This window comes from Moschus berezovskii, chromosome 20 (assembly GCF_049115385.1).
Source record: "Moschus berezovskii isolate FMDL1 chromosome 20, NW_MosBer_1.0, whole genome shotgun sequence".
Taxonomy (NCBI): domain Eukaryota; kingdom Metazoa; phylum Chordata; class Mammalia; order Artiodactyla; family Moschidae; genus Moschus; species Moschus berezovskii.
Genome location: NC_142479.1, coordinates 47,023,620 through 47,049,881, shown reverse-complemented (window position 1 = coordinate 47,049,881; position 26,262 = coordinate 47,023,620). Strand labels below are relative to the sequence as shown.

Genomic DNA, 26,262 nt, shown 5'->3' with positions numbered 1-26,262 from the left:
GCCTCTCCAACCCTGATGAAGGCACCTAGTCCAAACCACTTCCATTCCACTGCAGGACAATCTCTGTCCTTGCTAAACCCACGCTCTCTCTAAGGAACATAACTACTTAACGCAAGAGAACCAAGCTTCCTCGCACGGAGCTCGGCAGGACTCCAGCCTGGGGGCCACTGGCCTGGGGCCCGCCTCAGCGAGCCCTCTCCTTCTGAGGGAAGAAGGAGAACCTGGTGGGGTTGAACTCCTCCCAGATGCGCTCGAACTCCTCCAGGAAGAGCCGCACATACTCCTCGTCCTCTACGATGAGCACGTTCTCCCGGTTGTTCTGAATGGCCTGCGTGGTCCAGTTGAGGGAGCCAGTGATCAGCACCTTCCTGTCCACGATGGCGAACTTGTGGTGCATGTAGCCCAGGTCCTGGTCATGCCGGACCTGGATCCCTGCAAAGAGCGAGACGTCACTGCTGCCCATCCACCGACTGAGCTACTGGCCAGGCAGGGGCTCCAGTCGCCCCCACACTGGTGCCCCTTGCTCCTTCCCCAGCCCCTCCTCTCGCTGTCCATCGCTTGAGTTCTGGGTCCTTCTCCAACATGGATGTGTTCACAGGACTGACTACTGCTTGTGTCCAGTGTCGTGGGCACCGTCAGGTCTGGGTGGTGACAGCGGCTGAGCCAGGCAGGGGCCCGGCCCACCATCCCCATAAGGAGGGCTGGCTGGCAGCAGGGACAGGGGAGTTAGTTCCTCTGGAAACGCCTCCAGCCCTGACTGGGGGAGGCTCCCCACCCCCTCCAGTGTATATGACACGCATCGCCCTCCAGTTACTGGTTTCAGGATGAGCCAGCAGCGACTGAAGCAAAACCCATTTGATCTCAGGTTCATGTGCCCCTAAGGTCTCACTCGGGCTCAGAATCAGATCCCTCCTGTAATCAGGACCTTGTGAAGTTGGGGGACCAGCCTTGGGGGGGGGCATACAGAAGACACCAGGCCCCAGACCTGAAGCCTCAGCTTTGGCCCTGTGACCACCCAGCTGACGTGGCCTCCCCTCCTGCTGAAGCTCAGGGTCCCTCGTGTGCCCGCCTCAACATGTGCACCTTGGCCACAGGATTGCCTGTCGCTCCTCCCACCACAAAACAGGCCCTCAGGCAGGTGACTCCTCAGAGCAGCTGTCTGCGCCCCCACCCGTGACCCTCCTGGGCACCTCCAGGGCTCCTGCTCCACCAGACTTCCCTGCCGTACTGTCCTGTTCTGCACTTGTGGACCCTGAGTCTGGAACCTGTCCAGTCAAACACAAGGAGACGACTGAGTGGTGAGAGAAGAACGACCGCAGGGACGCCCTCAGAAAAGTCAAGGTTTAGCTGGAATCTGGTCGTGGGGTCCCTTCAAGGCTCTTGCCAAACCTGAGGTCCTGTGGTTCTCGACAAGAAAACAGCTGTGCTGAAACAGCCAAGCTTCCCTGACAACAGAACCAATATAGGATCACAAGGCTGCCAGGAAGAGCGAAAGCCAATGTCCTCAACACTGAAATCAAGTCTCCATACTGCCCTGCACAGATGTGAAGACCAGGGAAGGATGCACCTGTCTTCCCATCCCAGGTGAGCTGAGAGCAACCAGGACAGTTTTCAAGGGCCCCACGCGCCTGTCACGGTGGCCACCAGAATGGGCAGGTCAAATGGTCACTAATGCAAGAATGACCTTTGCAGGGGCCTTTCATGCCTTGGAGAAGGAAATGGCAACCCACTCCAGTGTTCTTGCCTGGAGAATCCCAGGGACGGGGGAGCCTGGTGGGCTGCCGACTATGGGGTCGCACAGAGTCGGACACGACTGAAGTGACCTAGCAGCAGTGACTAAAAGAAGGGCAAGAGGTTCAGACTCCGAATCGCTGTGCAGGACACAGCGTCACACCAGGGCAGGCGGAGGAGTTTCCAAGTAAAGCAGGGGTGAACTTAGAACATTTCCACAATTACCCATACTCCCAGGTTCACCACTCCCACTCCAGAGAGGAGCAGGTCCGCCAGAGACCTGACTGCCCTGCCATTTGGCAGCTGAAAAAACAAATTACCTGCTCACTAACTAACCATTTCAGCTCCACGTCTTACCTTGTTTAAATATTCATTTCAGCTGCCCCAAAAGAAGATTCACTAGTGAATTTAAAAGAAAGCACCTTCTCCTCCGCTTGGTCCTTAAGCCGACGCTGCGTCTCCGCGCACCTGTGCCCTGAACAGACTTCTGGGTCCCTGACGGCTTCGCTTTGCGGAGCTGCTTCCAGCCTCGGCCCCTCCGGGGTTCACGCCCAGGCTTCTGGTTAAAGACTCTGCACAGAAGCTCCTCTGGACACCCCGGGCTTTCCCCAGACGTGGCAAGGCTGCCAAGGGACGCGAGTGCCTCCCCAGTCCTCCGACGCTGCCCCAAGCGCCCCGGCGTCCTGCCTCCACCTCCCGCGGCCCAGCGCCCGGCCTACCTGCCTTGCGGAGCAGGCCAATCTGCGAGCCGTTGAGGGCCATGTAGTCACAGTCGGTGACCACGCGGACGCGCACCCCGCGCTGGTGCAGCAGCTGCACGGCGCGGCCCAGCTGCGGGCTGGAGAAGGCGAACAGGCAGAGCTCCAGACTGGCGCGGGCGGCCAGCAGGGCGCTCAGCAGCCGGCTCAGTGAGCTCTCGCCGTGGGGCAGGCTACACCGGCAGCCCGAGGGTGCGGCACCCGGGGACCGCAGCAAGGCTTCTGTGCAGGTCACTTGCGATGGGAAAAACAGCACCTCGCACCGCGGCCGCCGCCGCCGCCTGACCCACAGCCAGCGCAACACAGCGGGCAGCGTCTCCAAGGCCAGCGCGAGGCCAGCAGCCGCCACCACAGCCACCTGCCAGCGTAACGGCCGCATGGCGTCAGCAGCTACCTAGGCCCCACGTACCACGTGCGCTGGCCGCACGCTGCGGCTGCGACCTGCCACGCACGTACGCCAGCCGCCCATTGCGCCTGCACGCCAGCAGGTCACGTGTACCCACCGCCAACTGCGCCTGCGTGCTCCTTCATCGCCAGCCGCTCACCACAGCCTTATGCCGGCTGCCCACGTGCTCCCGCCTGCTGCGCTATGCGCTCGCCGCCAGCTGCGCCTGCCTGTGAGGTCACCGCCTGCCTCCCAGTGCGCCTGCGCTCCCACCACCCACTACCCACGTGCGTCTGCGTGGCCACCGCCCGCCTCCCACGTGCGTCTGCATAGTCAGCGCCATCACCCACTGCGCCTGCGCACCTGGCCCTGAGGGATGCAGGTGGCAGTGGCGAGGAGCCCACAAAGGTCCAAACTGGAACGATGCGAGGACCGCGTAAATAATGCAGAACTGGCTTGTACCCGAGGTGTAAATGTACATCCTCTATGGTGGGGTGATCACATGAGCAAGGAAAGAGAAGAACTGCTCCTCCCGACAGAAGAATCCCTTGTGATCGTGGATGCTTGTCCTGAGGGTGCTGCCCGGGGCTGGGGGTTGTTGGGGGGCGCCCTCTGCGGAACAAGGACAGCAACCCTCACACGCGGAAAATGGGCAGAAGGGTCACATCTGAGTGCCCGAGTCTTGGCCGTCTTTCCCGAAGCCGTGACCAGGTCCAGTCAGAAGGAAAAACCCAGGGGAAGCCCTGGGTTCACTTCTCACGGGACACCTGGCCAATGTTGTTCAGGTCGGCAAAGGGCACGAAAGAAAGAGCCAGCTTGGACGCTGTCACGGGCCAGCGCAGACTGGGGAGACCTCACACCTGCATGCCCTGCGCTGGATCCGGACACAGAAACATAACGTTGGTGAAAAAGCTGGTGAAAGCCAAGTAAAGCCTAGAGTTTAGTTAATAATAATGTACCGATGTCAGTTTCTTCACGTTGAGGAATGAACGTAAAGGAAGAGGCTAGGAGGAAGGGAAACTGAGTTGAGGGTAAATGGAACTCTGCGATCTTCGAAACTCTTGGGGAAGTCTGAAGTTATTCTGAACGAAAAGTTTATTTAAAATGTGAAGCACACACCTTCCATCTGGTGCAGCCCTCCCACTGCACCCCACACAAACACATCCTACACAGAGACTTGGACACAAATGTTCACAGCAGGCTTGCTTGTGATAACTCAAATCTGGAAACATAAATGTCCCTCAACAGATAAGTGTTTGCATATCAATGCGACAGAATACTGTTTAGCAATAAAAAGAAACCGTTGATACACACCACTACAACATGGATGGACTTCAATTATGCTGGGATTGGCTGCAGAAACCTACATTTCTGCTGGCAAAAAATGGTGAACTCAGTTGTGAATGAACTATGAAAACACACAGCGTCACCAGCCTAAGCTTGCAGTCCGTGTTGGGGCAAGCAGCAGATGAATTAGAAGTCTGACAGATGCCCTGCAAGTGAGGACCATGAAAGGGCCAAGTCATGGTCTCCACACAGCCCTGGCTGACCAGCAGCGTACAAGGGGGAATGACCCACGAAAGCACAGGGAGAAGTGAAAGCAGTCGAGGCTTGCGAGTGTCCCACACCCACAGACAGATCAGCAGGGTGTGAGGCCTGCAGCTCCATGTATTTGAGTTAAACCAAAATCGCCAGTGATTCCTACATTTGAAAGATTCACAGGTGCCTGCTACAAACAGATGAAAATAAAAAGCTGAGCAGACACACCAGAGGTTGCTCACTGTAGGGGAAGAGATGCTGGAGTTTAAGTCCAGCTAAGTTTCCAAAGGACAACAACCTCAGAAAGACAAAATAAAATCCAGAGTTGCTGCACTCTTATTAGCAAAAATGCCTGGTTTTCAACCAGAGCTTACCAACATGCAAAGAAAGAGGAAAGTGTGACCCACGTGCAGGAAAACAGAAGCCAATAGGAACTGATTTGAGTGGACTCCGAAGTTGAATTTAGTAGGAATGGACTTCAAAATGACTCTTACAAACACACTCAAAGAAATAAAGAAAAAGGAAAAATACAACAATGAGTAAACCGACTCCATAAATACAAAGTATTTACTAAAGTCTATGCAAACTGTCAGTGTAATTGTAACAAATGCATGTCTTGGGTCAGGGGTATATGGGAACTCTGTACCTTCCCCTCAGTTTAGCTGTGAACTTAAAACTGCTCTAAAGAACTGTATTTTAAAGTCTACGCAAACCACATATCAGATGAGGGTAATTTCCATAGTATATAAAGAAGTCCTACAACTCAATAGCAAAATATTAAAAGAATAATTCAATTTAAAACTGTGCTAAAGACTTGCCAACAAAGGTCCGTCTAGTCAAGGCTATGGTTTTTCCAGTGGTCATGTATGGATGTGAGAGTTGGACTGTGAAGAAAGCTGATCACCGAAGAATTGATGCTTTTGAACTGTGGTGCTGGAGAAGACTCTTTGAGAGTCTCTTGGACTGCAAGGAAATCCAACCAGTCCATTCTAAAGGAGATCAATCTTGGGTGTTCATTGGAAGGACTGATGCTGAAGCTGAAACTCCATACTTTGGCCATCTCATGCGACGAGTTGACTCACTGGGAAAGACTCTGATGCTGGGAGGGATTGGGGGCAGGAGGAGAAGGGAACAACAGAGAATGAGGTGACTGGATGGCATTACCGACTCGATGGACATGAGTTTGAGTGAACTCCGGGAGTTGGTGATGGACAGGGAGGAATCACACCAGTGTGCTGTGATTCATGGGGTCGCGAAGAGTTGGACACGACTGAGCGACTGAGCTGAACTGAAAGACTTGACCAGACATTTCTCCAAAGAAGATATGGCTGGCTAACAGGTATTTTAAAAGATGCCCAACATCACTAATCATCAGGGAAATGTAAATCAAAACCACAGTGAGGTATCACCTCACACGTGCTAGGATGGCTGTTATCATGGATGTGAAGAAATTGGAACCTGTGTACTCTGTTGGTGGGAATCCAAATGGTGCATCTGCTATGGAAAACAGTATAGATTCCTCAAACAATTGACATAGGACTACTGTATGATCTAGCAGTCTCACTTCTGGGTATTTATCCAAAAGAAGATCTCAAAGAGATATTAGCACTTGAGTGTTCAGTGTGGCACCATTCACAATAGCCAAGATGTGGAAACAACTTCAACATCTATTCCCAGATGAATGGATAGAGAAAGCATGGTGATATCCGACTGCTCTGGCTAGAACTCCCACTACTGTGCTGAATGAAAGTGGTGACAGTGTGCATCCTTGCCTTGGACCTGATCTCGGAGGAAAGGCTTTCAGTCTTTCACTGTTGAGTATTAAGTTTCCTGCAGGTTTTTCACATACAGTTTTTATGTGAAAGGGAGTTTCCTTCTGTTTCTATTTGGCAGAACTTTTTTTTATCACAAAAAGGTGCTTAATTTTTCACGTGCTTCTTCTGCATCAATTGAGGTAACTGTTTTTTTTTTTTTTTTCCCTTTGTTTTGTTGACAGGGCATATTACATAGATTGGTTGTTGTATGTTGAACCATCCTTGCATTCCGGGAATAAATCCCACTTGGTCATGGTGTCTAGTTTTGTGTTTGTATTTTTTTTAATATGCTGCTGAATTCTGTATTTTGTTGGGGATTTTTGTATGTTTATAAGGGATATTGGTCTGTAGTTTTCTTCTTGTATCTTTTTTGGCTTTGGTATCAGGGCCTAGAAAATCCCGTGGATGGAGCAGCCTGGTAGGCTGCAGTCCGTGGGGTCGCTAAGGGTCGGACACGACTGAGCGACTTTACTTTCACTTTTCACTTCCACACATTGGAGAAGGAAATGGCAACCCACTCCAGTGTTCTTGCCTGGAGAATCCCAGGGACGGGGGAGCCTGGTGGGCTTCCGTCTATGGGGTCACACAGAGTCGGACACGACTGAAGTGACTTAGCAGCAGTAGCAGCAGCAGCATCAGGGTTATGCTGGCTTCATAGACTGAGCTGTGAATTGTCCCCTCTCCTTCAGTTTTGGTTAAAGTTTGAGATGAGTTGACTCACTGGAAAAGACTCTGATGCTAGGAAAGGTTGGCGGCGGGAGGAGAAGGGGACAACAGAGAATGAGATGGCTGGATGGCATCACCGATTCTGTGGACATGAGTTTGAGTGAACTCCGGGAGTTGGTGATGGACAGGGAGGCCTGGCGTGCTGTGATTCATGGGGTCGCGGAGAGTCGGACACGACTGAGCGACTGAACTGAACTGAACTGAGAAGGACTGGTATTAATTCTTTAACTGTTCGGTAGAATTCACCAGTGATGCAATCAGCTCCAGAGCATTTCTTTATTGGATTTTTGATTACTGATTCAGTCTCCTTACTAGTTATAGGTCTATTCAGATTTTCTATTTCTTCATGGTTTAGTCTTGGCAAGTTTTCTGTTTCTCAGCATGTTTCAGGGTTATCTAATTTTTTAGCATACAATCGCTTATATTACTCCTTTATAATCCTTTTTATTTCTATAGAATAGGTAATGTCCCCACTTTCATTTCATTTCATTCAGTAACTTATTTTTTTTTTAAGTATATCTAGCTAAATGATAGGCAATGACAAGCCACTCCAGGACTATTGCCTAGAAAATCCCATGGATGGAGGAGCCTGGTAGTCTGCAGTCCGTGGGGTCGCTAAGGGTTGGACACGACTGAGCGACTTCACTTTCACTTTTCACTTTCACACATTGGAGAAGGAAATGGCAACCCACTCCAGTGTTCTTGCCTGGAGAATCCCAGGGACGGGGGAGCCTGGTGGGCTTCTGTCTGTGGGGTCACACAGAGTCGGACACGACTGAAGTGACTAGCAGCAAAGCAGCAGCAGCAGCTAAATGTCAATTTTGTTGATCTTTTTGAAGAACCAAATTTTAGTTTTCTTGATTTTTCTGTTTTCTCAATTCCATGAATGTATGTATGTATTTGAATCCATGAGCTAGAATAAAGGGGGAAAAGGCATAAGGAGGAAAAAAACAGATCCCTCTTGCTTATCACCCAGGTTCACCTCTCCCTGCAGAGTGACCCTCCTCACTCTCCACTGCAGGACTGCACTGCTCTCTCACTACTCTTTGTCTTGGCCTGCTTGTTCACAGTAAATATTTTCACTTGTTTAAGCTGTTTACTGTTCACTTTCCTCTCAAGATCGACATTTCAAAAAGAGCAGGGAACTGCATTTCTAGCCCCTAAAATAATGCCTGGCATATAGTAAGCACTCAGTAACAAGTGGTATTCTGTGTATCAATTTCCATTTATTCACACATTATTTTCTTGACTTTCTCCATATCTTCCTTTAGTTCTTTGACCATCTTTGTTTTCAGCAACTTTAACACAGATGTTTTAAAGTCTTTGCCCAACATGTCTGCCGTTAAATCTTTTTCATGGACAGATTCTGTTGAATTCATTTTTCCTTTCAACATGCTGTCCACACCTTCCTGTTTCTTTGTATGTCTTGATTTTGTTGTTGTTGAACACTGGACGTTTAAATCCCCCTTCCCAGGGGTTTACTGTTTTTTTGTTGTTGTTATTATTTTTACTTTGTAGGCTCTTTGCCAAGGATCAGCTGAGGGTGTAAACTTCAATTTTTCTCAGACTTTTTTCTGAGCCCTTCCCTGGATGTGCAGTCACTTTTTAATTTTCTCATTCATGTAAATTGTTTATGAGTGTCCTACTCTTTAATGTCTCGCTCCTGAGAGGGGGAAAGAGGTCCCCAGCCCACTATCATTCCCTGACAGACACCTCATCCAGGGGTGGGGGGGTACAGCCACAGTGGCTGTCCCTCTTCATCTGCACTCTGATCAGATGCAGCGATCAGGCACAAAGCCCTGACATCCCAAGGACACCCACCCTCATTCCCGCAAGCTAGTTCATCCAAGAACACGTGCATGGTCCTGCCACATACTAGGGGTAGGAGAAGGGAACCTGAAATTGTACAAAGAGCTGAAACTGACTGAAAACTAATCACAATTTATTAAGTTTGTAAGCCTCCAGCAGAGTTCAGTTCAGTTCAGTCGCTCAGTCATGTCCGACTCTCTGCGACCCCATGAATCAGCACGCCAGGCCTCCCTGTCCATCACCAACTCCTGGAGAGAGTTCCAAAAGAGTTCTATTACTGGTCTTATTCTAACCATTTTATTTTCTGTGACTGATCCCAAGAAAATCTGAGGTATCAAACCAATAAAATCATGTAGTCAACAGTTTATAAAAATATATCTTTATTATTTTGATGTTCTTGCACAATACATATACCTAGTCATATAAACATGGTCTTCCTGTTAAATATAAATTAAACACAAAAAACTATAAACAAATCAGCAAAATTACTAGAAAATCCTTCCAAACCACAAATCCTTATTAAAAATGTACACAGCGACAATGAACCTGTCTTAAGACACCAGAGTTAACTGCAGCCGAATGCAGACGTTTAAAGAAGCAATCAAGGGCAGAGTGACATGGAATAAAACCACGACGGGAGTCTCAGCTGCGTACACAGTGAGCCAGGCCAGTCAAAGGGCTCCGGCTGGCATTTGAGCAGTGTCATCTCTGTGCAAAAAGACCAGGGCTTGTCCTCAAGCTCAGGGTACTCTCAAAGCAACCACAGCAGAGAATGGCCAGAAGAGTGGTGGTCAGGTAACTTAAAAAGACGAATTCCAGATGCTCCAACGATGAGCGTGGAACATCCACTCCGCCCACAGCCATTCCCAGAGCCCTGACTTAAAGCCAGGTTATTAACAGTGACTCCAGATTAGCACATACTCTGAAAACCTGTAACTACAGGGAAACTCACGACACATACAAAACCTGGAAAACCCTTGCTGAATTTCAGAATAGAAAGGTTCAACCGCTAACCCTGACAGGATCTGACAGTGAGGCTGAGGTACCTCAGGTGAGGCTGACCAGACAAGGAGATACATACTTTCCATCTGTTCTTCTCTCCCAGGGGGCGCGAACGCAGCGGACAAACTGTCACAAGTCTCCAACTGCCCTCTTCAGGGCTGGAGCAGCTCAAAGTTTGTGGGACGGTGCCAAGAACCACACCAGGCGTGAACCCCACATAGAGAGCAGAGTTCAGCTCCAACAGCTTCCACTCCGTCTGAGCAAACAGGGTCAGGTCAGCATTCGGATACAGGAGGACCACCTGTGACCGCCATCAGAGACCTGTGTCTGAGTGTCACAGCAAGTTGCCCATCACCATTTCCCAGCAGGCCACCTGGACACTCGTTCCCATGGTGGGGTCAGTTGCGAGGCTCCAAGGCCGTGGGGCTGCGGACCGTGGACATGAGGTGTGACTTGTAGGTTTTGCTCAGGCCTGTCATCCAGAACTTGAGCAGCTTGACATTGTCCTCCTCAGACGCTCCAAGGATACTCAGGAGCTTCTGCGTGTCCTCTTTGGGCCGACTATCCACCTTGGTGAATTTAAAAAGGACCTTCACTTTGCTGTAGGAAATCAAAATCAAACACTCAGCTACCATAGCGCCATCAGCAGAGTTCTGGTCCTGGAGCCTAAGAGGCTGCAAGACCAGCAACAGCTTGATAAGCAGAGCAGAACAGAAACAGGGGAGTCAGCACAGCACAGCAGCAGCTCACGCCTGCCCCGGCGTTTCCCACTTGCCCAGTTCCAATGCTGCTGCATCCAGACAGGGAGATTAAAAAACCCAACATTCCTTCCTGTCATGAAAGGAACTGCCTGCTCTGAAGCTTCACTGCACTATTTAAAGTCAGAACGATGCCTGGCTAATTAACTGACAAAACATTACTAAGAAGGCAGGAAAGAATAAAGTTATCTGCTGTAATAGAATGGGAACTATCAGATCTTTCAACTTTTTAAGTTAATTAACCATCAAAAACAACTGCTTCCTTGGAGAGCACAGAGCAGCTTGAGGCCCAGGAGCCGAATCGCCTGCTCAAGGTCACCCAGCTGGCTGCACAGGAGGTGCACTCGTAACCTCTCCCCTGCTGCACCACCCCCAGTGCCACGGCCGCAGCTCTTTATCTGGTTTTCCTCAGCAGAACGCCATGCTGTTGGCACCCGAGCCCTCCCCAGAAAGCAAGATTCCAGGAGCCGCAACAGCGCCTGCTTACTTCATCCACTCTTCCTTGAGGCACACGAGGCACTGGTCCACCACGTCCACGGACAGGTTCTGGTTGGTCAGAGCGGCCTCCATTTTATTCAGGATGGTGGGGCCGACTGGGGGCGGGACAGAGGGGGTCAGCACCAGAAAAGCCTGAGCGCCTCCCCCCAATACCCCCCAGCTCATTCTGGGAAGAGGCAGCCCGCTCAGCAGCACTCACCTCGGTCTGCAGCTACAGGACTCCCACTGGTCACCACAAACTCATATTTGCTGAGAGGTTGCTCACCCTCACACCCAACTGCATGGAGGCTGGAGCGAGTGGCTGTGTGGACCTCCACGACCACAGCAAACTCTGGGGCAACACAGACACACTCCTCTGTCAAGCGTGCCCCTTCACCCCATGACAAGCCCACCCGACTCTGCGGCTCTGAATCATCTCAGACCATCTTGGGAAACAAGGTTAATACTTGGGCCTTTAAAATCTTCTGTTGTTTGTGAACACAGTTAAGAGTTCACGTTTGACTCAAACTAATAATGCATCAAGTGACAATAACTACTGATTACGTCATATACCTCAGTTGGCTTAATACTAAACTACTTTGTGAGAGAGGTCCTGCTATAACCCCTACTTCATAGGCAGGGAAACAGAGAATCTAAGTGACTTACACGAGGTCACATGGCTATGGTGGTAATAACATCAAGCCCGTCTCTGAGACTAGAGCCTGTGCTCTGCATACTGCCTCTTGGGCCACCAGCCTGAGTGCTGAAGGACGGCAGCTCTGTGACCAACCGTCTGACCATCTCACAGAATCACTGGAGAAGCCTGGACATGCCAGGAGGTGGGGATGGGTGCCCAGGCTGATTCCTAAATGCCCCTAACTGAAGAGGGACGTCAGTGAGCTTCCTGGCTGTTTTTCTAGAGCAGTGAGCTTGTCTGTTCCAAAGGTGGAGATGAGTGGAGCAAAGGCCACTGAGCTGATGGGCAGCAGGGATGGATTTAAGGCAGATAAAACAGGAGACTAGAAAGAGGAAGGAAGGGCAGAGGGGTCAGTCCAGCAGGACTCCTGAACCATCCCCAGGATGGGACATATCCCCACGGAGAGCCACACCCCAGCAAGCTACCCCAACTATGAGCCTGTCCAGCCCAACCCGCACCCGTCTTAAAGACAGAAAACAGAGGCCAATGCCACTGGGAAAGTGGGTACTGCAACATGGGAACCTCCAGCCTCTGAGGCCAGCAGGCATGGTCCTCAAACACACAGCTGACACCCAGTCATGTGGTCTCACTCTGAGTCCCGAGGACCAACGAGGCACATACCTGAGGCCAGCACGTGTGGAGGAATCTGCACATGGGGGCTGAGGCCCAGGAAGTTGCAGCGGTAGGCCTCCTCATACTGGCTGCTGTAGGGGATGACACGGACACAGCCCACGGGCAGCATGGTCTGCAGGGACACAACGGCCCAGAGTTGCGCACTACCCAGCTGAGTCCATCCCCACAGCCCAGTGCACTCAGCACTTGTGCAGAGCCCCTTCCTCCCAAGGTGTCCCTGGCCGTCTCCCACACAACCCCACCCTGGCCTGCTCAGCAGGGTTAGCTCCTCCTTCACTCTCCAGCTGCTCAGCTGTGTGTCTCTTCTCTCATCCCCAAAGCTTTTTGAGAGACTGATCTCGTGCCCTCAGGGCCTAGACAGAGGGCGGTGCATACACACCCTCAGAGCCAGACCCAGGCCGTGGCACCACTACACCTGTGGGGTGTACCAGGGCGGGCCCATTAAGAACGCGCTGTGCAGAGGCCCTGGGGCCCGAGTCCACCCCCGTTGGAGGTGGCTTCTCAGAGGGGTGGGGATGGGGAAGCAGAAGGGATGTGATCAGTCTATGAGGACAGCAGATTCCTCACGGGAAACAAAGCCACAAATCACTACCTGTTGTTTTTCTAAATATTTGGGGACCAAGCTCTGTGTGTCTTGTGGAATCAGTTCCATCCAGGGAGGGGACCCAGGCCCTCATCAGTGAAAGGGCACACGACCCCCATATTAATAGTGGAGAAAAACACAGATCTTAGATTCAGGCAACAAGTCTCTGACATGTCCTAATACCCACACCTGAAGTTCAGAATTCATAAAACCCACCAGGCCAGTACTGTCTCCCCACCACCACAAGAGAAAAACACCCTCTCACCCGAAGGACTTCGAAGGCTGAATGGACGAGGTCTGAATCTCTGCTCTTCCAGATCACCTGGTTCCCCATGAGGACGTGCCAGGCCAGTGTACGGAAAGACGAGGCACCCAGGACCTGAAAAACACAGCGTACAGCTTTCCATCCAGAAACTGCCTGTGGAGCAAAGGAGGCAGGCCAGGAGAGAGGAAGTCATCTACCTCCAAGGGGGAAGGGGGAGTTGGGTGACGTGCCCAAGGACAGGAAGAGGCAGGGGGACCTCTCTACATTCACACCTGAAAGCCTGACCCCAAAGCTCTTGCACACTTCATCTTTCCCCCAATTTTACTCTTAAAAACAAAGTTGTTCGTTCTAAGCTTTCTGCAACATGCCTTCTCTCTCTACACAATTAACTATGGCTCAACGACTCAAAAGCGAGCCAGGGTTGTGACTCTTCAGCACCAAGGAAGAGCAGGGTCTCCACACAGGCTCAGCCAGGGCTGCCCTGTTCAGTGCGGATTCACGTCCAGAGCACACCTCCCCCCTCCTCCTGGGAGGGAGACTCCCTGATCTGTCCTGTCTCTGATGTCGTTCAGTTGCTTCAGATGTGTCTAACTCTGCGACTCCGTGGACCACAGCCCGCCAGGCTCCTCTGTCCATGGGGTTCTCCAGGTAAGAACACTGGAGTGGGTTCCATTTACTTCTCCAGGGGATCTTCCCGACCCAGGGACTGAACCCCATCTACTGTGTCTCCTTCTGCTGAGCCACCTGAGAAGCCCATCTTGTCTTTTTCCTGCTTTAATCAACTAATTTAACCCTGTGGCACTGACATTTTGCCGACAAAGGGCCAACAAAGAATTGATGCTTTTGAACTGTGGTGCTGGAGAAGACCCTTTAGAGTTCCTTGGACAGCAAGGAGAACAAACCAGTCAATCCTAAAGGAAATCAACCCTGAATATTCACTGGAAGGACTGATGTTGGGAAAGGTTGAAGGCAGGAGGAGAAGGGGATGAAAGAGGACAAAATGGTTGGATGGCATCACCAACTCAATGGACATGAGTTTGAGCAAACTCCAGGAGATGGTGAAGGAAAGGGAAGCCTGGCGTGCTGAAGTCCACGAGCCAGACACAACGGAGTGACTGAACAACAACTCACAGTTTCGAAGACCTCATCCTGTTACCCAACACCACCCACCCCTGAGGACCTGCCTCCAGGACCCACCCCTGGCAGAACCCCAGACCTCTCCCAACTGTCACCCACAGAAACAATCAGCACAGCCTGCAGCCTAGTCAAGGACGAGCTGAGTGAATGGTTTTCACCCTGAAGTCCCACAGAGAACCTGTTGTTAGTCAGGCTTTACTTAATTTTCCAAAAAACAAATCACTGTCTTCTGACAGAATTCATGCTCAACATAAAAAGAGAGAGTCTTCAGAAGGAACTGTCGGCCTCTGTGACCCAGCAGTCCCTCCCCCAGCACCCCCACTGGTCATGCCCCACCCCTACCCCCACTGCCGCACAGGGTCCCACTTATACTGAGTGACAAGCCCTTGTTTGAATGCAGTTACTAGAGCTGGACACTCAGATCTCTTGATTCTTCCTAAGACTGCCCACTGTTTTCAATCTACAAAGCATCCATGCTGCATGCAAACCAACAATGTTGTTCAACTCCTTTAGAAGGTTCCAGAACCACAAAATACGAGACTCACAAAAAGCCAACTGCTAGGCCTTTCTTTAAAGACACCCCCTCCATCCTCACTGAGCCTGGAGCTCAGACACCCCAGATGCCCACTGTCATCTACAGTCACCCGCTGAGAAGGTTCCTGGTCACTCCTGAGCACGGGAGGCCTGAAGGACAAGGTGTGCTGGGTGGAGATGAGCCGGAATCAGAGGCGGGGGCTCCTGTCCCAATGTCTGACCCCCCTCCCCCTCCCCCGTCACCACCTACCTGCCTCATGTGCCGAAGCGATTTGAACACGGAGAGCTTCCGTGGCTGCCAGGCTCCACAGTCTGAGAGCAAGGAAGACTCCGCTGGACACTTGGTCAGCTCCCGCCCCTCTGCCCCCTCTGGCAGGGCAGGGCCTTTCTCCTCCTCTTCAGCCTCAGAGTTGTCCCAGCTTTCTGATTCCTCTTCCAACTCTGCAAGATGGACGACAACTCAGTTTCGCAGCATGCAGCCCTGGGTTCCTTCACTCTCTGGACGCCACATGACCACTTCAGCTTAAGGCACCTTGTGGTTAAACCGACCAAAAGACTATTGACTTCCGGTTCAGGCCAGCTGGCTACACTACTTGCTGCCCCTGAAGCCCTGGGGGGCCGGGAGCAGTCAGTCTGTGTTCTGTCCACAGCTGGTGGAAGAAGTCAAGCCAAGGCTGAGCAGAGCACGTAGGCGCTACCCTGAGAGCTCCACACGTCCTGCCCTGAAGTCAGCACCTTTCTCCTCGCCTTACAGAAAGGAGATGCTTGTCATCTCAGTTCACCTCACAGCAGCCCCACGAATGCAGTATCCTCACTCCCTGTCACGCAGGAGGGGCAGCGCTTGGGCAACACAGAACATACATGCGTCCCAAAGCCGGACCTGAAGAAACATCTGTCTGACTCCAGCCTGTGCTCTGAACCCCTACGCTCACCTTTTTGACAAAAATACAACCCAAGACGTGACAGCGAGCCCTGCACACCTGCACCTCTCTCACACTCTTGACTCTCTGTGTAAACAGATCTCACCAACAGACTGCCCTTGCCCTCTTCACCAGCCAAGAAACGTGCAATCACTACAATTAATGATCCATGGTCGATGCACAGTGAGAGCACCATGGTGAACCGTGATCCAGCGCCTCGCCCTTGCAGGGAAGCCTGTTCAGATGCAAGTCACCTGACGACAGAAACAACCTTGAAACAGCTCCTGCTTGATAAGGTCAAGCATTTGCAAAAAGCAGCTTGTCAAGCACATCACAAGTCCTCTTCAGCCCACGTCGCTACATCACTGAAAATCCAATCATCTCCAAAAGAAACGTGGACTCTCAGACCCCCGGGTGGTTACCCTGATGTGGAGAGCTGACCACAGACCTGAGGAAGGTGGCCCAGGCACCAGGCTTGGGAGCCACTGCCCTGATGAAACCCTTGGGTCCTATGAAGCACAGCACTCTACTGTTACAGAACAGAGCAGGGAGCAGGCCCCGTCCAGAGAGGCAAGCAGGTCGAGAGCCTCTCTCACCTGCCTCCCCACCCCCAACCCTCCCCACCTGAGCAACAGCCCCGGGGGTCAAGGTAGGCTTTCCCAACCTGCCTGGACAGACACTCATGGGACCATAAAGGAAGATGAGACAGGAAACCCCAATAAAACCATGAAGAGCAAAAGGGCCAGTTTCGGCTCCCAGGGTGCCCTCCATCAGCTCTCTGCCAGGACAGAGGGGTGGGCTGAGCACAGGGCAACCCCACAACCACCCCCCAGGCTCCCAGCATGAGCACCTCCCTGCTCACCCGCAAGTTGCTCCATCTGGACCAAGGTGTCCTCGGTGGGTGCGCCTTCCAGGAGCTTCTCAGTCAGCCGGCTGCCACATGCTTTCAGGAGCCTGAGAACAGAGCATCAACTATGAAGTGTTCTTGCTAAAAGGAAAACAGGACTCGAAACCAATGGACTCTGCTGACCTGACTACCAGATAACAGAACACTCGGGCATAAGGACGCAGCTGAGCATCGCCCTGTGGTTGCGATCAGCCAGGGGTCCAGCAAAGCCGGGAGCAGGGGTGCATGAGGAGCTGCCCCTGACAGAAACCCAGCAGCACCTGTGCCTGTGGCGGTATAGCCCCCATGCCAGGTCAAGCCTGAGGCAGCACAGGCCAGTGAGCGTGGATGGCGCTGGAGGAAGCTACAGAAGAAGTCCACTTTGTGGGATGTGATGATTTAATGGCTGAGGTATACAACTAAGATCTGCCTTAAAAAACATTCTAGAATAAAAAAGTGAGTGAACATATGAAAAAGCATTAAAACATTGATAACTTGCTAAAGCAGGACAGCAAGAGTGTGTAGTACTTATTACACGTTGGGTCTGTCTGAAAATTTCTGTAATTAAAATGATTTTTAAAAGACAGAACATGTGGGTGGGGAGACATATTTCTTCCTTAGTTTGCAGGTTCTCAGGAGCTGCACTCAGGGATTTCCCTGTGAGGACACGGCTTAGGCGACGCTGCACAGGAATGAGAACCTGGGGTGTTTGAAAGGAACATACCCTGCAGGGGAGGAACAGAAACAGTCTGTGGGGGGGAGACAGACTCCAGCAGTTTCCAGGCTGTCCACAGTCTGTCCATACTCTTCCCTCCACACGGTGGAGACAGCCTCCTGCCTGCCTCAGGTGCGTCCCTCTAACAACAGCAGGTGAAGGCAGGTCTGAGGCCACTGAGGCCTGGGCATAAGAGCCGCCGTGCCTGCCTCACTCCCCCGGTCACCGGCACAACCATGGTGAAGGGCTGAGGCTGCCTGCCCACGGCTGGACCAACCTGCTAGCCCCGAGAGGGAGCCAGCTTCAGAGAAGAGAAGCTCCTTCTGAGACCAGAGCAGCCCAGGTCAGCCCCCTCCAAATCCTGACCTGCAAGAGCTGAGCAGTTTAAGCATTCATTGCTGCCCCAGGAGAGGACAGACCACCGGCCTTGGCCTGGGACCAGCACCCGAAAATAGCACCTTCTCAGTGACTTCCATGTGCTCAGGGCCAAGGACGACTGGGCCAAGCTCAGGCTCACAAGCCACATACAGATACGCCCAGTGACAGTCCCCCTAACCTGGGCACAGTCCGGCTAACACCCCAGCAGCCGCGAGAAGACCGAGTCTGGTTACCAGGCGAAGGAGGTGTGCAGGCAGGCCCACAGGCTGTCATCGTTGGTCAAGGACGTCAGCGAGCGGGCAGCGTTGCCGTTCCTCTGGTGCAGGAATGGGGTGAATGCTGTGTTCATCCTCTGGGCGCGCTGCGGGCACCCGAACTGCTCCGCTTCAAACACCTAAGCCACAGAGGGAGGGGACGGCCCTTCAGGACAATCCCAGCTGGCAGCCCAGGCCCCTCTGCTCTCTGGACCCAGAGGAAAGACGGGGCCACCATTCCCACCCAGCAGGACACTCTGTCCCCACGCAGTCAGAAGCCACCTGAGAAAAGCGTCAGTTAAGAATTTCTCCTGCAGCCTCTCCGCTCAAGGTGGCCATGGGGCTGCTCTCCCAGTGATCTTGGCTCCCCATCCAAGCACAGGGGCTTCCACTGTTCAGACCCTTTCCAGGGGGGACACGCAACCACCCCCCACAAGGAGAGGAGCCAGGCCTCCATGTCCAAGTGCCCCCCGAGCAGGCACCTGTGAGCAGCAGGACCCCACAGCTGCCACCCCACCCACCAGGCTGACACGGTGAGCAGATCCCTCTCGCCTGAACTGGACACAGAGCATCAACAAGCCACTGGGGTTTACAGACTGTCTGCTCCCAAAGCACCACAAGCCTGTCCCCCCAGGTGGCCCTGGACGTCCATGTGGAATGTGGGTCTGCCACACTGTTAGTGGACAGGCTTCTGAAACGATGGTGAGAGGAAGCAAAGGTCAGCAGGGACCACGCCAGAGCGTCTGACTGCAGTTAAGCCAGAGCCGAACAAGAACCAGAGCAGCGAGACTCGAGAGAGACAGGCTGGCCTCCAGCTTGCGGCCACAACTCCGACTTTGCAGTGGTCAGGACCCTGAGGCAGGCATGCTGCCCCACTTCTGTTCCCTCTGCGCAGAGCCCTCCCACCCCGCCCCCACCGCCCGGCCTCCTAGCCACCTTGAGCGCCTTGCCCTGGAGCTCGTCGATGATCCCGCGGATCTTGCCCAGCAGGAAGGGCCAGGAGTTGATGAGGTAGATGCGGTCCATCATGATGGCAATGATGCTGTACCAGCGCTGGAAGCCCCGGGCCAGGCTGTCCTTGATGAAGAACGTGTGGCTGAACACGAAGCCATGCTGCTCGTCCCCAAAGAAGATGGGGCCCTCGCGGCCAGGGCAGACCTGGGACACAAAGACAGCGCTCCAGGACACCACCCTCTATACACAGGTGACTCCTGCTCAGACAGTTCCTCCTGCACTAACGAACCAACACCGATTATAGGGAGAGTGGGAAAGGAGGATGAGAAACGAAACATCCGCTTCCATCTCTCCTGTGATCAAACTGCCCAAAGAGAACGTTCAATACTGTGGAACGCAAAGGCCAGTGGATTCCTTCATTTCTTTCTACCTTGATTCATGTATAACTCCCATACAAATATGTGATCTATCCCAGGCTCAGATTTGCCAACATCACTCATCTGAAACATATCGGAGGAAGGACAAGCCTCAAAGTCTGAAAGTGGGTACAGTGACAGGAAGCATGAGCGAATAAACTACAAATTCTCTGTGACAGAGACATACAAGCTAAGACTGAGCGCAATAGCAGCAGTCACATGTCTTAGAAACACCCTGACTCACTCCCTGGTCAACTCAGAGAGCACGTGATGGGCACTGAGGCTGTGACATGGCAGTGACATCCCACGGGAGCGACAGGACCTACACACACTCTATACATTAGCAGTACATCCAGGAAGAACAAAGAATGCAGGTCCAGCGCTTACAAGGGTGAGCCAGCAACCAGCCAGGGTGCCCCGCAGCTCACTCTGGAGGCCTGCCTGCCCGCACTCTTCATGACAGGACTGCCGGCTGCCTGCCTGCCCATGACCGACACTGATGCTGCCCAGGCTGGGGTGTGTGGGAACGACTCCTCAGAGGGCCCAGGTCATGGGCGCTCACCTCACAGCTCAGGCTCCGCACGCAGGCCTGACGGACGATGCTGAAGAGCTGGGGGTGGTTGGGGTGCTGATGACTGACATACTTGATCGAGGTCTCCTTGTCATGGCTGATGTAGCCGGGGTGCCCTGCAGCAAGTGACCGGCAGCCCTGCTCATGAGAAACAAAAGAAAACCAGTCAGTCAGGAAGCAAGCAACACACATTCCTCCCCTTGTGCGAACCTCAAGCAAAAGAATCTATTTTTGTAAAAAAAACTGGCTCCGAGAGTTACACCTGGCTGAGAATCTCCCTGTTTCCTGAACAGGAAAACCCGGATGGGGACCTCACAGAGGTCACTGGGTCTAGTCTACCACACGCCCACAGCAGGAGTCCTGGGGAGCTTGGTACCTACCACTCATCTAACTTGAGGCACGAACCCAAGACAGTCACCACAAGCACTCCCCCACCTTTGAGGCAGCAAAACAGGCTCAGAGCCGAGCAGCGACTCACACAGCCTGTGCTGGCCTCCACTCTGATCTGGGCACAACACTGGGCAGGGCCTCAGGAGGTAGCCACACTCTGAAAATACATGCTCAGACCCTCTGCCATGGAAGTTGGCTGGACCAGTGACCCTGTCTGCTGCCCCTCTGAAGCCACTGCCACATTGGTGCTGAGGTTGTGCGTCCCCAAGGCGACCATTCCCTGTGCAATACAGGACCCTCCCAAGGCCATTCTAGCTCAAGGATCCTCCCCAAAGATCCCACTGCCCCGGCCCCTCTCCTGCCTGCCTCTCTGTCACAGGTATCACCTGCTCACAGCAAAGGCCCCTCCCCACCTTTGCTCCCTCCCTCTCGACCCCTCACAATCAATCAACCTCAAGCTCGCTGACTGCTTCTCAACAGACCCAAACTAACGTGGCAGGATTTCTGTCCACCCTGCATGGCATGTCCACCACCACCCAATTTCCAATCCCCACCCAGGGCCTGCACATGAAGAATCAGCCTGGTTTGGGGACCTGATCCCCATCGCCCAGAGCTCACGAAGCAGGCAGGGCGCTTGAGAGGAGGACACCCGGCTGAGGGGACAGGAGAGAAGGTCGGCAGCGCGTGAGCACTGTGCAGGGGGGAAGCCGGAAAGGCAGACTCTGTGATGGTGGCAACTGCCTGCTGGCCCAGAGGGGCTGGAAAGAGCAAGAGCTGGCATGAGGGGAAAGAGCCAGAGGGGAGAGAGGCAGCAAGAGCATCCCAAGGGCCCAGAGCTGTGAGGTCACATCCATGACCAGGAGGTCAAACCCAAGCCCCTGCAGAGAAGAAACATGCCCCACCCCCTGGGGCCCCAAGAGACACTGGCCTCACACATGTCCGACTTCTTGGGCCCCGGGCTGCTGGACTCTGCGCTGGCACCTTCTGCTGGGCTGTGCGCACGGATACGACTGCTCATCTGGATGCCGCCCTCCTCCTCATCCGCTGGCTCTCCTCGGCCAGTGCCGTCTCCATTACCGGCCCCCTGCGGCAGCGGGGCGTGCAGGACCTCCGTGCAGAAGAGCGTGCGGGGGCCGTGCAGCTCGCAGAAGTGACAGAGCGCGACGATGGCGTTCATGGTGCCCTAGAAATGGCGCTGGGCTATGAGAAGAGGAGAGAAATGCCTGAGATGGCCCCAGAACCCGCCCACCCCAGGGCCCGGTGACCGGAGGGCTGCCCCTGCCCCGTGGGGGCAGGTCATCTGGCCAGGCGGCACTACTAAGCACCAAGTCTGGACCAGCATGGCATCGCATGCAGGGACACAAAACAGACACCATCCCTGCCACATGGAGTGAGGACAAACAAGACACACAGAACTCAGGATCACACAGAAACCCTTCAGTCAGGACCATGATGAGAGGGTTCATAGGTACAAGGAGTGACAGTGCCCTGGGGCATCTGTTCCATGATCAGCCGTGGGGCAGCTCCAGTGCCAGGCAGCGTTTCGGGTGCCATGATGCTGCCTCACAGAGCTTACCTCCCAGGAGGGGAGGGAAGCAGGGCTGCTGCTTCCTATCCTGTGGCGACAGCACCAGGGAGACAAGGACAGGGGTCAAGGGCAGAGAAGCCCTCGAGGCGGCGGGCTGCTGTTTCAGACAAAAGGGCTCCTGATTGAGCGCTGAAGGAGCAGAGGGCACCACAAGGGCTGAGGAGGGTCGTGAAGGGGTGTGAATGTTTGCAGAGCTGGGGGTGAGGGCAGAAGTCAAGCAGGGGGTGGGTTTATGATAAGACCTCAAACTATCTTTCAGAGATTAGAGAACCTGTGGGAATTCTGATAAAAAATACAATAAATCTGAATGTTACTTTAAAAGACCACTTTGGCTGCTGTCCCAGGTAGACACAGGGAAGCCAGCTGGCCTGGGCCAGGCTGGGCAGGGGAAGGTGGTGCGGACAGTCCATGCGTGACTGTACCGCAAGGAGAAAAGCAGATGCTGCTCATGGGTGGGTTGTGGAGCACGAGGAAGGAAGCAGGGACGTGGGAGCTGGGAGCAGAGGGAGCAGACAGCAGTGCTGAGGTGAGCCCCCAGGGGAGGAGATGACGACAGGCCAGCCTTGTGGGGGGGCGGCACTGAGTGGGGCAGTCAGGGCTGGGGGTCCCTGGGCCTCTAGAGCTTAGACGTGGGAGGAAGGAAGAGCTGGTCAAGGTGACAGAGAATGACAGGCAGCGAGGCAAAGTACACTGTCACTCCAGGGGCCACGGAGCAAAAGCCAAGTTGTGAGGGAAGCAGAGTCCTGAAAAGGCTGGGGGCAGGGTGGTTTGGGCACCAAGAAGGTGGAGATGGCAGGTGGGGGTGCAGACAAAAGTGTCCTCTGTTTGGGAAAGCCATAAAGGTGGGGGCATGTCCACTGGGCTGCAGCAGTACTGGAGACAGGGGTGAGACAGTGACAGCCTGGCGGACCTGACACGTGTCACACAGCAGGGCCCGGGAGGCAGGCTAAAATGGGAACAGTCTGTGTTTACCGCAGCAGTAAAGTGTGGTCAACCACTCAGCCGTCACTGCACTGGAGCATGAGGGTCACAGCAGAAGCGGCAGAGTCAACCCAAAGAGACACCCGAGGACCAGACAGGAGGAGGGGTGGCTGGAAGGCACAGGGAGCCAGAATATGAGGGGGGGCTCCTAGAGGAAGGTGGGCAGTGGGAGAGAAGATAGGTTAAGATAAGAGGACACTTAGCTGCAAGACCTTGAATTCCGTGGAGATCCTGGACAGCAGGACGAAGAGGCAGGGTTGGGGAGAAGGGCCCAGGACGCCACCCCCATCCCTCGCCCCAAGACCTCCACTGGCTCATTGTCCCTCCTAAGTGCTCAGGCGCATCCATCACTCTCTCCCCTCTCCCTGCTTTATTTTACCGGACCATATACTTTGTCTCATCTTCAGCAGTTCCTTGCACATAGCGGGCATCAAGTTAACACGTGTTAAATAAGTGAATTTAGGAGCTGCCTGGAGAGAGGACAGTTGTTGCCACAGAAAGTGCAACACTTGTGGAAGGTGTCCACATGAACCTCTATACTTAGCAGGACCACATGGCCACCATCCCACCTAGGCGACAGCCAGCAGGGCCATTTGCACATGAGTTGGGCAGGGCAACACAGTCATACCTCAGCTTCAAGACCTGCCATTTTCTAGGCAAGGAAAAGTATCAGAGCCAATGCTAAGAGCAGCAGGCATGGGAAAAAAAAAAAATAGCTGCTTACTGCTGCTAAGTCGCTTCAGTCGTGTCCGACTCTGTGCGATCCCATAGACGGCAGCAGACCAGGCTCCGATGTCCCTGGGATTCTCCAGGCAAGAACACTGGAGTGGGTTGCCATTTCCTTCTCCAATATGTGAAAGTGAAAAGTGAAAGTGAAGTCGCTCAGTCGTGTCCGACTAGTAGCACTCCATGGACTGCAGCCCACCAGGCTCCTCCATCCATGCGATTTTCTAGGCAAGAGTACTGGAGTGGCTGCTTACAGCCAACCTCAAATGAGAATATGAAAGAGGACGTGGCGACCCCACAGTTCTCAGTGCTTCAGCAGGGGCTTGCCTTGTAAGCAGCGGCCCACAGAAAGTTGGTGATCCTATCAGAGAGTCCGCGGCAATGTCTGACCCCTTGTGACACAGGTATTTATATTTTAATGTCCTTGTAAAGTTTAAGATATTTAAGTATACAAAATCACCATCCTTCCTACTCTTGGTTACACATCATGCCCATTTAACCCTTCAGACCACAGCCCAGCCTGGGGGCAGAGGTGATGCTGCTAAGCTTCTTCTGAGCATCCAGGATCAAACTGTCAGGCTACTCTGACTTTTTCTGAGTGACACTCACTCCTGTCTGACAGGACTTCTGACTTCTCAGATCACAGCCGAGATAAAACTTAGCTCTTCAGCCGCACACCTACAGACTCAAGAAAACCTCTCTACAGCCCCGAATAGCCAGGTGACGTCCAATGGGTCCAAATACCTCTCTCAGCATCAGCCTAAAGCTGAGCGGCCTGGGAGGGAACCACGGCCCCAGGCACCCTACCTCGGGCAGCGTGAGGCCGGGTCTCCGACTCCAATCTCTACCGGATGCCCAGCAGTCATTCCTCCCCAACCAGCTTTCCAGAAGCCAAGGAAAAAGCAGAAACCCTCCCCCGCCGGAGAAGCTCCTCAACACGACACCCCGTCGGGCAGGGTCCTGTCCAGGCCCTCTCCCCCCGCGACAGGAACGTGAGCACCCCTCCTGCGGGGCACCCCGGCCGGGTCCCCCCGCCCCTGCAATCCGGCCGGAGGACCGAGTAGGGTTAAGGACGGTCTGAGCAGCAACCCTCGACAGACAAGCCCAGTTCACGGCGGCTCTCGCCCCACATCGGACCGCTGCAGCTCTCCGACGGCGGCCTGGCCTCCGGTACCAGAGGCGGGCGTGTGACCCTCGAGGGCACTCAACCACTAGTGACTTGGCGCCTGAGCACATCCACCTCGAGGGTCCCTGCGCTGGGGACCCAGGGCCGCCGGCCGCCGCAACCCACCCCTTCCGCGACGAGGCCGCGCCCGACCTCACCCGCCAAGCTGGGGGCCTCCTCAGCTCCAGGCCGCCGCACCCCGCCCCCGGTTCGACCTCCCCGCCAGCGGGATCACCCACCCTCGCCCGGAACACCGTCCCTACTAACCCGACAGGCTGCGGCGCCGCCCCTGCCCCGAGCCCTCCGCCGCGCCGCCCCTCTCGGATCCCCGCCCCCCCGCACCCGCGCTGCCCACACCAAGTCCCCTCTCGAGGGGCCGCGCCCGCCTCAGGGCGCGTGACTCCGTCGGGCCGTACCACCGCCTGGAGCCGCGGAGGGGGAGCCGGCCGGCCGACGCCCGCGTACCCGAGGCGCGCGGAGCTCCGCCAGACCCGCATTCCGGGAAGACCGCACGGGTCCGGGAGCTCCGAGGTCCGGTGGGACCCTGGAACGGTTGCCAGGCCCGCCGTCTCCACCGCCCAGCCCGCGCCCCTACCGAGAAGCCCAGAGTGGTTGCTCCCGCGAGGGCGGGGGGGAGGTGGAGGAAACCATTCCAGGACAGGAGAGGATGCGTTAATTTAAAGAGCATTTTCTAAAGAGACTTGAGGAAAAGTAGATCCATTCTAGGACTCCCGGCACATACCAAAGGAAGAGAGAAAGAGGACGTCGCGAATATATAGGATGCTGTAATTTCTTTTGGTTTCACCGTTTTTATTAAATTTCCGATGGAACCAGTGTTCGGTGGAGCGCGCGGGCCGGGGGCGGGGCAGGAGGCGGCCGCTGGGTGACAAGAACAGCGGGACGCGGGGGCCGTCTGGGAGCGCGCAAGCGCGATTCACCCGTCCGCCCTCACCCGCCCTAGCACAAGTTTTAAATATATGCAATTATGGAGTGATAATCCCTGGTGGTTCAGTGGTAAAGGATTTGCCTGCCAGTGCCATGAGACGCGGGTTCGATCCCTGAGTCGGAAACATCCCCTGGAGGAGGAAATGGCTACCCACGCCAGTATTCTAACCTGGAGAATGCCATGGACAGAGTAGCCTAGTGGGTTAGATAAAGCCTATGTGCCGCAAAGATTCAGGCATGACAGCGACTGATCAACAATCTTCTGTGTACTTAAGAGATAGGTCCAAAAGCCTTCAGCTCATAATGTGTTTGGCCGAGGTGAGTGGGTGCATAGGGGCCAGGAGCCGAGGGCCTGTGATTGACTCGTGGGCCACGTCGCTCTGATTTCTCTCCCGAGCGGGGATGCGTTGTTTTCTGTCTCCTTTGACCTTGTAGTAAGACTATTTTGGGGGGCTCCAAAATCACTGCGGATGCTGATTGCAGCCATGAAATTAAAAGACGCTTACTCCTTGGAAGGAAAGTTAT

The 26,262-nt window shown here is 54.0% G+C and overlaps 2 protein-coding genes across 8 annotated transcripts; both read right to left on the bottom strand.

Annotated features, from left to right (window-relative positions):
- Positions 1-184: 184 nt before the first annotated feature.
- Positions 185-2,868, bottom strand: PLD6 (phospholipase D family member 6). Its single transcript, XM_055396690.1, has 2 exons — positions 2,451-2,868; positions 185-432 (listed from the first exon to the last, which is right to left on the bottom strand). Exons 1-2 carry the CDS (start codon positions 2,866-2,868, stop codon positions 185-187), a joined length of 666 nt encoding a protein of 221 aa, XP_055252665.1.
- Positions 2,869-9,125: 6,257 nt separating this feature from the next.
- On the bottom strand, positions 9,126-25,356 carry FLCN (folliculin). 7 transcript variants are annotated; one of them, XM_055407493.2, is made up of 12 exons: positions 25,258-25,356; positions 21,261-21,532; positions 19,934-20,080; positions 18,938-19,159; positions 17,981-18,141; positions 16,631-16,722; positions 15,099-15,289; positions 13,178-13,291; positions 12,318-12,441; positions 11,220-11,351; positions 11,010-11,115; positions 9,126-10,364 (listed from the first exon to the last, which is right to left on the bottom strand). In XM_055407493.2, exons 2-12 carry the CDS (start codon positions 21,507-21,509, stop codon positions 10,163-10,165), a joined length of 1,740 nt encoding a protein of 579 aa, XP_055263468.1. In that variant the 5' UTR covers positions 21,510-21,532; positions 25,258-25,356; the 3' UTR covers positions 9,126-10,162. The 7 variants fall into 7 exon arrangements, with proteins under 7 accessions (XP_055263468.1, XP_055263464.1, XP_055263465.1 ...); XM_055407489.2 differs by lacking the exon at positions 25,258-25,356 and adding an exon at positions 25,060-25,168 and having other exon boundaries at positions 21,261-23,049; XM_055407490.2 differs by lacking the exon at positions 25,258-25,356 and adding an exon at positions 25,060-25,166.
- Positions 25,357-26,262: the final 906 nt, after the last annotated feature.

Bases quoted from the DNA above. Each gene is read 5' to 3' on its own strand.
- PLD6 (XM_055396690.1), bottom strand. From the start codon at position 2,868: ATGCGGCCGTTACGCTGGCAGGTGGCTGTGGTGGCGGCTGCTGGCCTC. The intron at 433-2,450 runs GTAGGCCGGGCG...CGCTCTTTGCAG, and splicing joins TGGCCTGCTCCGCAAGGCAG to GGATCCAGGTCCGGCATGAC.
- FLCN (XM_055407493.2), bottom strand. From the start codon at position 21,509: ATGAACGCCATCGTCGCGCTCTGTCACTTCTGCGAGCTGCACGGCCCC. The intron at 13,292-15,098 runs GTAGGTGGTGAC...TGTGTTTTTCAG, and splicing joins CGCTTCGGCACATGAGGCAG to GTCCTGGGTGCCTCGTCTTT. The intron at 11,352-12,317 runs GTATGTGCCTCG...GTGTTGCCCCAG, and splicing joins TCCACACGTGCTGGCCTCAG to AGTTTGCTGTGGTCGTGGAG.